Source organism: Brienomyrus brachyistius, chromosome 15 (genome assembly GCF_023856365.1).
Source record: "Brienomyrus brachyistius isolate T26 chromosome 15, BBRACH_0.4, whole genome shotgun sequence".
Lineage (NCBI taxonomy): Eukaryota > Metazoa > Chordata > Actinopteri > Osteoglossiformes > Mormyridae > Brienomyrus > Brienomyrus brachyistius.
The window spans coordinates 13,040,073-13,057,381 of NC_064547.1; the positions used below are offsets into that span (position 1 = coordinate 13,040,073).

Here is a 17,309-nt window from a genome sequence, read left to right on the forward strand (position 1 = left end):
GGTGCAGTTCAGTAACAGTAGCAGAAATATCTTGTATCTCAATATAGAGACACCACACAGCTGCATATTCGACTGAGCAAATAAGGAAGATTTCAGATAAAGATGAAAAATTGCTCAATCCTTGATAACTACATATGCAGGAAGTCATTGTTTAAAACATAGAAGTGGATGAGGCATGAATAGAGTAAGATTACTTACAAAAAAAACAACAGAGCACAAAGATATGCTTTCTTAGGAATAAAATATAGATGCAGAATGTGTATTACTGGGAAAGTAAGTCATCTCTGGTAGTAGGACAAAGTTCTAACCTTTGGTCCCGGAGCTCCAGGGAAACCTGCAATTCCTGGATTCCCAGAATTCCCCTAAGCATGGAGAGGAATTGAAGTCAACTGATAAAGTTCTCAAATAGGTGGATTTCAACATTAACACATGTACAGACACATAAACAAGATTCAATGGAAAGGTCCCGATGAATAGATATCTGAGGAAATGAGCTGGACACAAACTCTACAACTTCATGCTAATACGCGACTAAATCTGTTCTCCCTCATTTACTCATTTTGAGAAGCGGCCGCAAATGTCCCCTTTTAATTGGCCTCGTTTAATAATAATAAAGAGGAAAATTGATGTACTGGAGATTGAAAGTAACAGTGAGGACAGAAATTATGACCATGGTAATATGTATAGGAAAAGCGTGATCGTAGTTTAGGGGGTAACACCAACAAACCTTTGGACCATCATGTCCATCACGTCCAGGTGGACCCATAGGACCCTGCATCCCCTGTAGACAGAAAAAACTAATTGCAAAGTGGTACTGGGAACAATTATAAGCATTATAAGAACTATAGTCAATATATAGTCAAAAGAATTGGGATCGATTCTAATTTCGAGTGTACAGTACACTGTTGGCAGCCAAAGTATAATTAATCAGTAGTAGAGAAGATCAGCAGTAACTGCAATATTCAAACCAGTGTTCCTCAACCCAATCCTTGGGGACCCCTAGACGGTTCACATTTTCGTTCTCCCAGCTGCCAACACACCTGAACCAATCAACAAACAAACCAATCAATGAAGAATACCAAATACCTGGTTCAGGTGGGCTGGGAGCTGGGAGGGAGCAAAAATGTGGACCATCGGGGGTCCTTGAGGACTGGATTGAGAAACCCTTTCCAGACACCATCGTAGCCCTTGAGTATTCCACAAGAGGGCAGCAACTGAGCAACTGAATATCAAGTTATACTGTACATGTACTAACAAGTGATCAACTCTACCACTAACACGGAGTAGGCACAAGCATAAGTAGATGATACTAATGTTTTGTCAAGCTAAAAAGGTTGAAATACATACAAATATAACTATTTTATTATGACACAATTCAACTAAAATGCAAGAATAACCTCTGTGACTGTAATTCTTTATGCTAAACTGGTTGGGTGAAACAAAATCTTGCCCTGAATTTATACTTTCAGAACCTGAACTTTCCACTTCTCAGAATAATATAATAAAACATGTAACAGATCCATCCATCCATTTTCCAAACCACTTATCCTACTGGGTCGCGGGGGGTCCGGAGCCTATCCCAGAAGGAATGGGCATGGGGCAGAGAACAACCCAGGATGGGGGGCCAGCCCATGGCAGGGCACACTCACACACCATTCACACACACATGCACTCCTATGGTCAATTTAGCAACTCCAATTAGCCTTAGCATGTTTTTGGACTGTGGTGGGAAACCGGAGTCCCCGGAGAAAACCCCACGAAGACATGGGGAGAACATGCAAACTCCACACACATGTGACCCAGGCGGAGACTCGAACCCGGGTCCCAGAGGGGTGAGGCAACAGTGCTAACCACTGCACCACCATGCCGCCCCTTTTACAAATATCTAGAAAATAATTTGGAAACTACAGTGACGCAAGGAAATTTTTTTTAATTTATGAACAGTGTAAGCTTTTTGTTTTGTTCATAACTGTGCGGAGCCTCACAGGTTGTGTGGATATCGTTTAGAACAATGCGTGTCCATCCAGTTTTCATTCCAGCTCCACCTTAATCAGGCTCAGATGCTCCTTAATAGGCTAATAATGAATGTGGCAGGTTGAAAGCAGTGTGGGCTGCAATGAAAACATGGCAGAGATTGTCCAGGAAAAGGATTGAGAACCATAGATTTCGAAGCGTAACAAAATACCAGGCCACCTACAGCAGGTCCTTTTAGTCCCATCTGTCCCTTCGGCCCAGACAAGCCCTGTTCCCCCTGTTATGAAGAACACACAGATCCTGATTAAATCTGTACCCTTAATCCAGATGAACACCAAGAACTTGCTGTTTTTTTCATTCACGTTTACATTGATATTCTTTCATTTACCGTCCTCTTACAGTATCTGGAGATGCACACTTGTCATAGGTTGAATAAATGTCAAATCCAAGGATGCATCGAGTGCAAATGCATGATCAGCAAACAGAGTGGGAGATTTGCGGCAGGCAATTGACATGATGGAGAGATACAGGATGAAAAACTTACCCGGGGCCCCGCTGGACCTGCATCTCCAGGAATGCCCTGCAGCCCCTGTAACGGTGGATCACAAAAGCGTCAAATGCAGCCTCTAAAGCAGCGGTCGTATTTTCCACCAATTAAACCACACATTTGTGTGGGGCCCCTAAGGTTTGGGGCCACAAACAGTCACTACACTATGGGGGGCCCAAACCAACTTTTTGGTGGGGCCCCAGAAATAACAAACCTGCCTCTGGTCACAAGCTATGAACTTCTGGTTGAGGCTTTCCAACTACCAGAGAAAGCTAGAAATAAACTTCCATAATTCCTCACTATATTTAATTTTTCTCAGTTCATATTTATTTAGTGCCTTTCTCAACACAGTTGCCCAAAGGCATTTAACAAGAGTGTGTGGCAAAGAACACAGGAAAAAAAAAACGAAAGATGGAAAAAAACACCAGAAGACAGTTGTTCTCTACAATTGCTCATATCAAAATGGTTCATAATTTAAATGATTTTTATTTTTACTAAAGACTACTGGAAAATAACCTGAATACATAACTACAGGGCACACATTTTAAATATTGTCGCATTTTTTGACCACTCCTAAATATTATAAAGGCTGCCTTCAGCTCTGGTATTATTTATACAAGGACCTGAATATGGCTTCCAGCAAACACCTTGCATGCCACCTGCAAAAGCAGATTCTCATTTGTAGAACAGCTGCTCACATGTAATGTTGAAGATCATTCTGGCAGCTCAGGCTGAAACCCCATTTAAGTCCGGCTTCTTTAGTTAGATATGAACATGACACACTTTAATTAGACTGAAGGACACAAGCCCCTTAAAGGTACTGAGGTAAGATTCCTCCCGGGTCTTGAGCCAGCAATTTTCAGGATACCAGTTTCCATCTAACCTGCTACTCTTGTCCCTCTGAAGCTGTTTCCTCTGAAGGAATATCACTTTCATAAGATCACCTCTTATTCTCAATTCATTCCCTTCCAATTTAAATCTGAAACCTGAATTCAGTATTTCAGAAGGAGACTTACATCATTCTACTTGCACTGCAGAGTGTCAGCGGGCCTTCCTTACATAAAGCATTTAAATAGACCATGTGGTATATCATTAACCAATATGTACTTTTTAAAAATACACTGCCATGTTAATTTGGCACAGGATACATGGGCAGTAGCAGCAGCAGAGATTCAAAGTAAAGACTAGCCATAAGCTAATTGCCCTTCAGGACAATGTGCCTTTTAAAAAGTGTACCCAACCAGTTCATTGTTGTTAAAATGAGTCCTCTTTCCATTTTTAAGTTAAGGGAGGGATATGTGATGAAATACTTTTGGTTCTGAGGGTGGGGTGTGACTCAGTGGGTTGGGATTCCGTTCCTGTGATCAGAAGGTTACCGGTTTGAATCCCAAGGCCAGCAGAGTGATAGTGCTCTTGAGCAGGCCCCCTAACCACCAATTGTTGCATTCTGGATGACCTTGTGTAAGATCCCCTCAACTTGCCTGCGTGCCTCTTGGAGAACAAAATGGGGTAGGTGAAAAGAGAATTTCCCCACAAGGATGAATAAGGTATCTGTGTTCTTTTGGCCAGTCATACTAGTAAAAAAATTAACCTTGAGTCCCCAGAGAGTTTTGCGCAATCGTGTGGGAGGACTACAACAAAATAGGATGGGCTGATATGCCTGCACTAGTCACTGTTTGATTATGTTCTGGAAAATTTCACATATCTTCCCAGGCAGCCAGCCCTGAGAATGAACAACTTCATCAGCATTAGACGGAGCACACTCTGGTTTATTCCAAAGTTGATAGGCGCCTGTTTTTGTTTCCGATAACTAAAATGGAACAAAAGGTGCAGCTGTGCCCTCTTCGGAGCATCAATGAACCGGCAAGAAGATAAAAAAAGGAGCGAATGGCGGATGACACAAAGAACGATATCCCTCTTGTGTCCGGCGAAGATTGTTTTTAGAGATGATCCCTGCCACCAGCGGCCAATCTTTCGGTACATGCAGCAGCACACTCCGGCTCAGGGCTGCAAAGCAGCTTCCGCTGATGGCCGTAACAACAGATGGAGGGCTTATCCATCAAGAACGTGACTGTAAACAGCCTCACATCCAGCCCCCGTTGATCATGCTCCAAACACAGCTCACATCCTGACTAAAAACAGATTATGTTTCCGATGAGACTAGCAGGGCAATCAAGGGGTACTGAGACGGCCCTCATTCCCTCTTAGGCAGAGAGCAGAAGGGGCGGGACAAGAGGTCACCTCTTTGATCTGCATGTCAAGAAGGAGTTCCCTTTTCAGAGATCCCAGTGATAGAACCCTCGGATGGTATCTGTCGGTTCTGAACGAATGCACGTAGCCGACGTTACCCTCAAACTGAAACGTTCAGTCTGCATGCTTATTGATGCAGGACTCCCCCCAGCAATTGGATAATGACATCTCTCTGGGAAAAATGTTCTGCTCTGAGCTTGACCCAGACTTTGTTTTTAATGTGATGAAGAATGCATCTCCGAATGCATGAGGGTGTTTTAAACTGATGCTCAAATGATTAGAAAAGTGGGGGGGAAAGAGTGTTAGTAATTGACAAAACTCCTTTACCGAATAATAACAGTGTGAAGGATACCTATATTATAGATAATATGCATTTATACAAGACATTTAGTATTTTAGAAACAATTAATTTCCTAGGGAGCCTGGAATGTCTCAATCTAATAACGTGACCTGTATCAAGTTGGTGCAGGGTAAGCACTTTCTCTAAGTTAAAATAGAACCACATAAAACCAAATTGGTTAATATAATTTAATGAATAACTAAAAGACTCAGGACTGATTAAGAATGCTATAATTAGTGTGATTTAATTTCATGAGCAGACTGCTGAGGGTTTATGCGTTTTGGAATACGTCTAATGTGCCAACGGTTTACATCTTAATCAGTGTTTTTATAAATTACCTTTTGCCCAACAATGTGTGGAAAACACACGCACTGTGTTGTTTGTCATCTTCCTAATCTGATTATTTGCTGCCTTATCAGTCAAGCTTTATCAAGAACATTCTTTGATCAGGATGCTTAGCCTGAGGGCATACAACCTTCACTGGACTCCAGTTTAGTCAGCAGTCTATAATTCCCAGATTTGGTTCCTTAACTACTCCACTACCAGCTGTTTTAAGCAGTTTGGGGAAACTGAACATTTATTTCGTGCCATGCCATCTTGTAGCACACACGTCCTTTATCCCACATCCACGTCATCTTGGATTTACAAATATTGGTTGTAACCACTGGAGTAAAAAGGGATGGACAAGGTCCAAACCCTTGTGACGTGACTGACATCTGTTTGAGGAGAGAAAAAAAATTTATTTGAAATCTGTTACTCCAAGTCCTGTATGATCTACTTCCCTGTCATAATGAGCTTTGTAGACCAGCCCTAACCTAGAAACATGTGCTATTAATAGAATAATAGCAATAATATTAATAGAATAAAAGGTCAAAACATCGACAGAATGGGGAATGATTTATTCAGTAGCCATAATACTTTGGTTTTTTGTCTTGTGCTACCATGTATTCCCAGTGTGTTTAAGCGTGCGCAGACACACAGACACACAGACACACACACACACACGTATGCACAGTCCATGTATTCATATCTCTCCATTCATTATGAATATAACCCCATTCCCAACTATGACGACCTTAACCCCCACCCTGTCCTAACCCATAATAACCCTAATAAGTAACCAATCAAAATACAAGACTTTGGCATCTTTAGGTTTTTGATTAGACATTTTTTTCACAGATTCTTATTAAACTGAGATTATCCCTATGGGGACTGAAAAAATGTCTCCACAAGGTAAAAAGTTACAGGTTTTTATCACGCTGTGGGGAAACTGGGTCCCCACAATGTTATAATTACAAACACACACACACACACACACACACACACACAGACATCCACATGTGTATGCCTTTTGGATGCACTCGTAGAAGGGAGCAGCACTGAGGGTTAGTCTGGATACATACTGTATTTGTAGCTGGCTGGTAAACAGCGGCACTATTTGTGCCTCACATTTGGAGAAACACCACCACCATGTGGATGCACTATTTTCAGTTAAAAGGTTCCTCTTCCCCTCATGTGGCTTTATAGCAAAATAAACAAATGCAACCTATGGATTTTACAGCTTCCTCGTTATGTGGGGAAAAAAAATAGAAAGCAACAAGCTGTTATTTTCTCATAATGACTGAAAGCCTGATTCCTGCGGATGCCTTCCAACACAGCAGGCTACCATTTGTCATGGTTCTGTAGATGGTTCTATGTAACATACAGTAAAGCTCAGTCGCATGAAAAGATTTATAAATGATTTCTTGTGAGTAAACAGCCCCATAAATCAACCCAAATGTAACCAGATGGTAAGTTTGTTCTTTAATTTCCCCAAATGAAAAGACAAACATTAAAGTAAAAAAACTTCGATGCGATTCTTTCTCAAAAACCGTGATTAATTTGAGAAAAAAAAAGAGAGATTTAGAAGTAAGATAGTATATAAACCTATACAAACTATATTGAATTGTTAAATATAAAACAAATTGTGTTATTTGGTGAATATTCCTCCGGATACATAATGGAATTCATACAGGGCAAGTATATGACAGATCTATTTGGTATGTGATACATGCCCCAGGCACACGGGTCATGTGATGTTTATATAGATAAGGGTAGAATGAATACTTGGAATAGGGCGTCTGTGACAGGTGTAGAACCAATAGGGGCTCAAAACCACATTCTCTTTGAAATCCATCCATCCATCCATGCATCCATTTTCTGAATCTGCCTATTCGCCATTCAGGGTTGCAGGGTGTGTGAAGCCCATCCCAGAGACTACAGGTGCAAGATAGGGAACAACCCGTCACAGGGCGGCATCCCGTCGCAGGGCACTGTCAAGCACCAGTCACTCACACATGCCCACCTACAGGCAATTTGGAGCAGATTATAATATAGATTAGCCTCAGCATGTTTTTCAAATGGGGAGGGGGAGAGGGGGACACCATAGAATCCAGAGTAAACCACACAACAACACGGGGAGAACATGCACATACACATGGAACCCTGGTGGAGACTCGAACCTGGGTCCCAGAGGTGTGAAGCAACCACTGCACCACCATATGCCCCTCATTTTGAGACCACGCACTGAAAACTCTCCCAACAAGACGCAGTGGTTCATCGCTAACATTTAATTAATTTCATTTTAAAAGGGACCTTTACTGCGAAGGCAGGAAGTTTCTGGGTACGGACTCACCAGAACTCCTCTCGGTCCCTCTGCCCCTGGAAACCCAGGACTTCCTTTCTCGCCCTGAAAAATGAAAATATCAATATCAGAGACGAATCCCACCCAAAAACAGAACAGCAAATGCAGAGTTTGAATGGCAGTTTGACAGTCTGGGATTTAGGAAACTCTTCAATGTGTATGTTTCCCTACAGTATAAATGAACCCTAATCCATTCAAACACACCAGGAGGTTATTGCAATTATTTTCTACTCTAAGGGCATGTGCATAATTACATGGCAAACTGTCACAATGCGAGCATTAAACTGCAGAGGTCCAGTCAGCACTTACCAATTCATGTTCAACATATTCATACACCTGTTGTGCCATTTATTACCTCTGACCTTAACAATATGACATGTTCAATTCATATTGGATCTATTCATGCATATTTCATTATTTAAAAAAATTAAAAATTAAAAAATATATATATACTATTGTCATGGGGCCTAGTGAGTACACAGGCTTCAACTCTACACAAGCACTTACTGTAATTCCTGTGCATATATCTCCAGATCTCTCTCTCTCTCAAACGATGGTTGTTAGCAGTTAAACGAGCAATGGAAATCCATACACTGGACTTAACAGAGCAATCGTTAACCTCTCATAAACAAGACACTCCTTGAAGGACATAAAACGTTGGTCTTTTCAATAAAAGGACTGCAAACCTTCAAGTTACAGACTGCAATCCTGCTTATGCTGGCAAACCTTAATAAATGGATTTAAATGGAATTCTCTGTTTCTAAGACATATTCACGTTTGGTTTCTTTATAAATAATGCGTCAGTGGTACAATAAAGGAATTCAATTAGGCTTTGCTTCAAGTTCCTTTGACACGCTCCGCTTTCCGAGCACATAAATAAAGATGCAACCAGAAGCCTGTGTAATCATGAAAAGAATACACCCTGATTAACCTATAAAAAGCATTCATAAATCTTTAATGGTTGCGGACATTACAGTCTGACAAGTATCCGTTTTCATTCCATCCAATATTCAATTACACAGAGAACAAGTTGCTTTGTTTTGACGGTATTTGTTGCAGTGTAATTTGCTGACTTTGTATCGCGCTAATTTGTTTGTTTTTAGCTCAGATGGTAAGATGACAACTGACCATGAACTGACCACCTTGCTGAAACAATATTACAAAAAATTATTGACATTTTCCATTAGCACATCTAAAGAACTAATGTCAGATATGTGCATAATGAAACAGCGTGAAAATATATCGTAACATTTTTCTTAAAGCAGTCATCATAATGTATTATAGATACCTTCATAATGCATTATAATAGTCAGTATAAGCCATTTTAATGTACTATGGGGTATTTATGGGAATTATAGATGAAAGCTTCATAGAGCATTCGTAATGCATAGTAATCATGGTCATATGTGTTATCTCTTTTATACATGGTTCTAGACATGTTTATAATGTTTTATGAATGCATTATAATGCATTATGAAGGTATCTATAATGCATTTATGGGAATTATAAATCTAGCTGGCTAGAACTTTAAATTGAAATATCCCACTACAGTGAAGGACACAATAGTACTTGTAGGAACCTTATTGCTTGAACAGTAATATGACTTCTTGGAACATCATTATTACAATAATTCAAGTGAATAATTTTCCTTCTGTTCACATTCACATTCGTTGCTCAGACATTATCTGGACAGAATACCCAGCAGATATAATTATTCAGAAATATTTAAGTTAATTTAGATTAATTCTTATGAGATATTTTAATCTGGGGGTATTATATTTATACATGATTACTTACAACTTAACCATTGTACTGAACTCAATGTCTGTCCTTTGAGTAAAATATAAAAGCCATAAAGCTTATTAGGTATATGTGGAGTAGGATGACCATACCTAGTGGTGACTGTCCATGTGCAGAATATCCAGTAATTGACTCAGTGGTGATCAGTTGCGGTGCAGTGGGATTGACAGACCTTGCTTTTCAAGCTGATTTGCACTGCTCTGCATCACTGCAGTTCTGGTTACTGCACAATCAGCAGAAGCGATACAACTGCCTTAACATATTTCCCATCTCAAACATATATAATTTCAGAAATACAGCGACAATGTCACTTGCATAGCATAGGTAAACTTTAGTCGTACATCAAATAAACTGAAAGTGTGATATTGTTTCTAATTGCATAGTACTGTAAAGTGCGATATAGCAAAGGAATATGAGGAAGTAACAGGCTGCTACTACAATCTTAAATTTCTTGTTATTTCTATTGTTATGTTTTTTCTATAAGAAGCACTGAGTAAATAACTAGAGCAAATGTTCTTCCCTTTTACAGAACAGTCCAGATTTGGAACAAGACAATGATGGTTTCATGAAGAACTATACCTCCCATAGAGTCTTTGAAGGCTTTTCATATCAGACATATTTACAGCATATATCAAGTTTTTAGTTTGATCTTCTCACATTTAATTCTAGACTTTATGTTACTTAATTGAAGTGGAAAGTCCTTCTGTGTTGGACAATTTGTATATCTTTCCCAAGATGTTTTCTTTTCATGTTCTCTGGTTGCTATAAAAGGAAATTTGTTTTCTCATTATCAGACAGCCACTTGTCCTTGGGTAAAAATATTGGTTTTGGGAAAGAAACAGAACATCGCAATCACATTAAAGTTCCATTACACACACTGACGATGTATAAAGGGTCTATTTCAAATGCTGTCCCAGTTTTTGGATTCTGGTCTTATTTGCCATTTATTCCTGTCCAAGTTCAACGTTGGGCATGTTGCACTTAGAACGAACAGCCCCACAAATGGCAAAAATACATTTCGTCATCGCAGCCACTGAGCACAAGCTTCCTTTTATGTCTGAACAAAGGTGAGCCACTATTTTCACACTCCCGTTTTGGTAGCCAGAGCTTAGAGTGACACCCCCCTGATGATTTCTACAAACACAAACATTTTGCACAGGATATGCTGTAACTACTGCTAAAAAAGAGTCAATGGCAGTTGTAAACCCAAATAAACAGCTTACCAGACACAGCACTTTAAATGGTCAATTGGAAGGTAACTGAGGAGGAAAGGGGTCTCGAACACACACACCACAGGTATATTCCACCCAAAATTCAAAATCCATTACCCAACTGTAGTTTCTTTATTTTTTTCTAAAAACATTTCTCCCATCCATATACAGAAGTTATGAATATCAATTGTGCAAGTTACTGAAGTTACTAGTACAGTGGTCAACTTTGATTTTAGGTACTGGGCATGTGTCTTTGACTTTTATCTGAAGTTATAAAGTAGCCATTCTAAATAAACAAAAAAAATTTCAACATGAATCATATCGGGCCCTATACAGTTAATATATATGTTAAAGTACATAACATTTGTACTAGTTGGTTTAAAAAGTATTTATGCTCAGCAGCTTAAAGCAATGTCAGTAACCATGAAATGCTAGTAATCTCTTACATATACTGGAAAACCTTGAAGTTATGCTTATCCTAACTAAATTAAATGATAGGACATAAAACGTAATATTACATGCAAATACTAGTATAAAACTAAGATTAAGCTTGTTTAACTCACTGTGGAAAGCTCTACCAGGCTAACAGCTTGCCAAAGCACACACCACGGGGTTTAAATATGAAGCATAGCTGGAATTTTCAGGAATGTACACTGCAATCATGACTAAACCAAAAATAAGGTCTCGTTAGCTAAGCGGACTGGACAATGCAGTGGACTCTGAGCGTGTTTCTGAGCAGAGGAGTTTAAACAAATAAACGCTTTATTCCCGTAAAGGACTTGAAATTTGCTCAAGGCTCCTTTAAGGTGTGTGAGTGTGTTTCCTTTATTATACAGTTTTAAGGCCTCGTATGGGAAAACAATTTCTAGAATGTAAGGCAGAAAGACTCGAAAGTTAACCTGATTTAAATAACTCCTGCTGGGAGGCTCTAAGTAGGTGGATTATGCCTGAAGTGTATGCCATTATCTGCTCTCGGTCAGGCATCAGGCTCATCGGTCATGTTTTAAGTGTGGGCGATGGAAGCTGAGGTTGCAGTTAAAAGAACCCGGGGGCCAAGTGGGTGGGGCAGGGCCTCTCCCCCTCTACCCCCTACGCACATGCTTCACACAGACACAGAATGAAGACTTCAGCAGACCCACAGGCACAGAAAAACATATGCAAGCATAAAAGGCACCCATGAAAAAATAGAAGTGCATCTCCCCATAGCTTCCCGCCATTAAATTCAATGAGGGGACTGCGTTCTCGTTTTTGGCCTAGCATACGAGTTGTTGACTTTAAGACCTCACAGCAGAAATAATGCTACAATTGATTTTATTTTAATAAAGCTTTATGACATTATACCAGCTGGATTAGCTTTTAATACGAGTTCTTTGTACAGCCAGCATGTTTCATTTATATTTTACGGTCAATTGTGTGTAACTTCAGACCACTTGATTGCATGTTGTCTAGAGAAACACAGTGAATCCACTGCTGTGCTTTTGTGTGTGAATTTTAGAGTACTTGGCATCGGCACACAGCACCAAAACGCCTCCCCTATAAAACTGCTCCCATCTCGTTGGCCACATCAAATCTTGCACTGGTTAATTATTCACCCAGTTTGGGCACTGCTCTGGGCAAAGGGTTTGACCTGAAAATGGAGCTTCTAGATTTTCTGTAGTTGTATCAAATCAGATCCGGAATTACGAATTATGTTGATATCGATCAATTAATTATCATCAAGGATGACATGTCAGGAATATTGTTGCATCATACCTCCTTGGTTAGGGGTTTAAATCATGCTTCTGCTCTGTGTGTGTTTTCTGTGGGTTTCTTCTTGCAGTCTGAGGATATGCAGTAAACGAAATGTGTCTTTAAATGTGTGTGTGCTTTGTGATGACCAGGCATCCCATCCGGGGTATATTCTTGCCCTGTCTTGCTACGATTGGATTCACCCTCCCCTTACCCCATCTAGGATAAATATTTGGAAAATTAATTAACATTTTTTTCTTTATTTTCCACAAGCAATGCATTTTGTGAACGTATTGCCTAATTCCAGAGTTAAGCTAACAAATAATGTCCAATTAAACTATTATGCCATTAACTAGTGAACTAAATACAGTTGAATACGGTTCCTGTACAGTGGCCTGTTTTTTCCTACCACACAGGATGTGGATGAAGCTCTCGTGTAAACAGGAGAGACACAAAGTACTGTGCAAGTAGGACCCAGCTGTGCAGAGATGCGGCAGGCCAGGCGGAGGAGGAGCAGATAGGCTCTGCTCACCTTAAGGTGACGCAGCTAAGAGAAGCATGATGAGCAGCTCTGGGAAGAAGATCACCATGCAGAGAAAGCTGGTTCAGCACAAAACGAGGAAATAAGCCCACATGTTTGGGTTTTTCTTTGCTACTCTGTCTAAGCAGGAGAATGTTCTGGAATCCATATCAGAAATACAAGTGACGATATAACACAAGCAGACCTCGGAAAGTCTGCCCAAGTGTGAAATATTATATTGGGATAGTAGCCATAAAGGCTCATTTGAACAAGTGACATTCGGCCTTCTATGTATCCATCCATCAGATCCGTTTCCATAACCACTTATCCATGCAAAACAGCATAATTCAGTTAGCTAACGTGTGGCCTGTAATTCCCTGAACAACGGTGCCATTATGAGACGCATGTTTTTCGTAAACAGTGTTCTACCACTGATTCAGTCTAATTGCCCTTCTGATTAGGTTTGATAGCAAAGTGCCTGATGAGAGCTGGATGCTGTCATGGCTACTGCTAACGATAATATCCACGCTAACGAGTAACGCACGGCCTCGGCAAGTCTGCAAGATAAACACTGTGAGAAGGTTTAATCCTGATATATTAATAAGGCGCGTACTGTGACCTGCAATTGGGTTGGCTGAATGGGAAATTAATAGATGCAAACAGGGAATGCAAAAAAACACGAAGATGATTAGCAGAGAATGTAATGTATGCCATCATATAATGCATGTGGTGTAATACTGACCAGAAACTCATTGCAAATATGGGTATGTGGAAGCCTTCGAGGCAGGAATTACAGTCTGTTAATTTTCCAAAGCACCATCTTTCAGAAAACGTTGCAATTAATCAAGTATAATCGGTGTTTCCACAATGTCAATGACGACAGCATCCTAAAAGCAAAGTAAACATTTTTTAGTGCTATACAAAAAATAAATATTCAACTACCCACTTAAAAACTACTGATTAACAGGCATTGCCTCCTGGGAGACCCAGAATCGCCTACAAAGGTCTCTCTACACTTTCCCGGAAATTAATTCAATTTATTTTGTTTAAGGCTGCCTTTATAATACTGTACATTTTTCACTGTCAGACGTGCAGCTACATTTCATTTTAAATAGCTAAGAACTACACAAACTTATTTTTATTGAAACAGCAACTGAATCACAGTTCATATGGGAAGTCCATATTGTTTTTTAAGCATATCCATCCATCTTCTAACCACGCATGCTGGTCAGCATGATGGGGCTCTGGAGCTTATCCCAGACAGCACAGAGCACAAGGCCGGGGTCAGGGCCAACTCTAGCTATAGGCAGAATAGGTCGGTGTCTAGGGCCACCAAAGGACCTGACATGCAGAGGAAGTGAAGTCAACTTCCATTTTCTTGTAGGGAAGCCTCCCAAGTAAGGTCTGCATAGGTCCCCTGGAAAGCTAGAGTCTGCCCCAGCAGGGGTACACCCTAGAGGGGATGGCCGTCCATCACAGGCACGCAGACACAATCAGGCAGTATTCACAGATGCCAAATGCATGGCCTTTGACTGCAGGTGGAAAATTACAAAACAGAGGGAGAACATGCAAACTCCACACGTTCATAGAGCAGCCACCAGCCACACCACAGGACCTCTCACACACACTTTACCGTGTGATACTGAATAGGGGCTGATCTACAAATTCTGGGCCCCAAGACAAGTTCCCCCACTAGGGTCGCCACTGTCAATGCTAAAAAATAAGAGTCCCCCAACGGTACAATTTGCACAGTGGTGGAATAATACTCTCCACACATATTATATTTTTCATATATATGTATTCATAAGCCCCTAAAAAGTGCTGGACCCCATGAATCTGCCAGGGTATCCGTGCCCCTATGGTGCCCCTGGTGCTGAACATATGTTTGAATTCATGCTGTTCAGGGTGCCTTTACACACCTCTAAACATAAAGAAAAGAGTAGAGGCTCTGTTCTCTCTGATAATGGGCTGTAATATGCGGTTCACTGTATGGCAGGTTTAGCCAACCTTATCCGCAGAGGGCCAGTGCGTATGCAGGTGTTTGGGATAACCTTTAGGTCAGCTGTGCAAAGCCCAGTGTGAGGACTCCTGCAGCGAAACACACTGGCCCTTTCTGGATTAGATTGGCCATCCCTGCAGTATGGCATATTCAGGTGACATGGATAAATGACTTGTTATGGAAATAAAACTAAAATTAAAGGGACCAGTATCATAAGAACTGATAAGGAGCATGCAGGAAAATGTGGGCGAATGTTAAAATATTTCACTTTTTAAACGGGAGAAGGATAAGCGGTTTGGAAACTGGATGGACGGATGGATGGATAAACGGGAGACTGTTGTGCATATTACTCCTATAGTAGTGCCACCTTGCAGCTGACGCAGGCAGAGTCTGCTTGACATGTGTTTTCTTGTTTGGAGAAACTTACTCATTGATAGTGATAACTTAATTTATTAACCTTTGACATTTCTTTTGTCCTTCATTGCCAATATGCACATACAGTATGTGCACCTATTGCACTGAGCCTAATGCCCACATGTGTTTAAGTGAATAAACATACCAACTTAACACGTCTAACATGGTTTCTGTTAACAGGAAAGGTTCAAATCCCTGCTCACCTCCACTCCAATAATGAACTGTGAACATGTAATTGACCCTTTACCCCACCCATGTGACGTGTCACATGACCCACAAACATGGCTCCTACAGATTTACACAATACCATACAAGAGTCTTCTAAAGGCAGTCTAACAATCTTGAAGCTTATGCAAAACTGTTATTATGCCTATAAAAGTGTGTTGGTTTAACCATTTCAAAACCTCTCCTAAAGTCACCCGAATATTTACAATAATCATCCAATACATCCTGCTGACTTCACCACTAGCTCACCTCATATGGCTAATCAATACCTCTCTGACTTATTGGAGAACAGAAGAAATTCAGGTGAGTATTAACTGTGTTTTTTTTCATAATTTTAAGTTTTAATGTTAAAATGTGTTTTGTGTTCTGAGTAAATATACACTTCCTGCCCAGATAAATAGCTTTAAAACTTTCCTTTGACTGCCTAAAACTTTTGCGGAGTACTTATATATATGGTATGCAGTAAAACATGAGCGACTGGAATATCAGACAGTAGTTTATTACTGACTTTCTGCTTAATTAATACAGCTACTCACCATGAACGAATCAATCAGTATAATAGCACCACTGTCCTACGCTAATGCTTTTTAAAGCTTCCAGAATTCTTGTGTTAGCTAGATACTCACTGGGGGACATAATAAGGAATGATCAGACAGTGGGGTGACATGGTGGGTTACAGGCGTTTCTCTTGCGCAGCAAGAATTCATGAGCAGCGGCTGTAAGACGCCATTGGCAGCAACACCTGCTTTCCAGTAAGCTGAAACATCCTGGAGCTGGGAATTAACTTAATACGAAATCACAAATCACTCCAAGCAAGTTTAAAAAGGTTTAAGGTTTTTGACTTCCCATTCTCTTAAAACCGGGGTGTCAAACACCAGTGCTGGGGGGGCAGAGCCCTGCACATTTTTGGGTTTCCCCTCATTTAAGACGTCTGATTTACCTCCTTGAAACTCCTTCTGCTAATTACCACACAGCTATTGAGCCGAATCATTTGTAGGGGAACAGGGAAAGAACTGAGCTTTACCGGGCTCTGGGCCCTCAGGGCAGGATTTTGACATCCCTGTCTTAAAACAAACAGTTAATCTGTACCATTCAACATCATTTTTCTATGACATTAAAATGTAATTAATTGATAAATTAGATTAAAACAACCCATTGGTTAATTTCAGAATGGACAAATTCAATTTATTCTCTGCTCATCTTTTAATGTAATTCAGTGATAAGCAAATCCAAGTTAGCCCGTTTAATTTTTATGGCGATAAACTTTGTGGAAGTATAAAACAAAACAAATATTAAGTTGTGTACAGGCACAGTAGGATCTAGAATGGATGTACTTTTGATTTGATTGGTACAGACAAATTTTCATTGTTGGGTGGCTGTTACTGAAACATACAAATTCGACTCTGATGTATTATTATGACGTTCCTCTCCATATAGAAATGCTCTGACAATTTAGAGAATAGAAAATCATTGTTACGGTCTCAGGTCCTGTAAGAGAAGTGAAATCACTTACCTTCTGTCCTAGTGGCCCTGTCAGCCCATCTCTACCTTGGGCCCCAAGCTCCCCCTGCAAAGAAAAATAAACCTTTTCAGGGAAGAAATGGGCCACTGCAATACT

The 17,309-nt window shown here is 40.3% G+C and overlaps 1 protein-coding gene across 1 annotated transcript in view; it reads right to left on the reverse strand.

The window, feature by feature from the left end:
- LOC125708926 (collagen alpha-1(XXI) chain-like) overlaps positions 1 to 17,309 on the reverse strand; it is a 47,242-nt gene that overhangs the window by 9,366 nt on the left and 20,567 nt on the right. Inside the window, exons 16-21 of the mRNA XM_048976851.1 lie at positions 17,205 to 17,258; positions 7,786 to 7,839; positions 2,519 to 2,563; positions 2,198 to 2,251; positions 728 to 781; positions 309 to 362 (exon numbers count right to left, since the gene is read on the reverse strand). Coding sequence (XP_048832808.1) covers positions 309 to 362; positions 728 to 781; positions 2,198 to 2,251; positions 2,519 to 2,563; positions 7,786 to 7,839; positions 17,205 to 17,258 — 315 coding nt within the window. The remainder of the gene's footprint in view (positions 1 to 308; positions 363 to 727; positions 782 to 2,197; positions 2,252 to 2,518; positions 2,564 to 7,785; positions 7,840 to 17,204; positions 17,259 to 17,309) is intronic.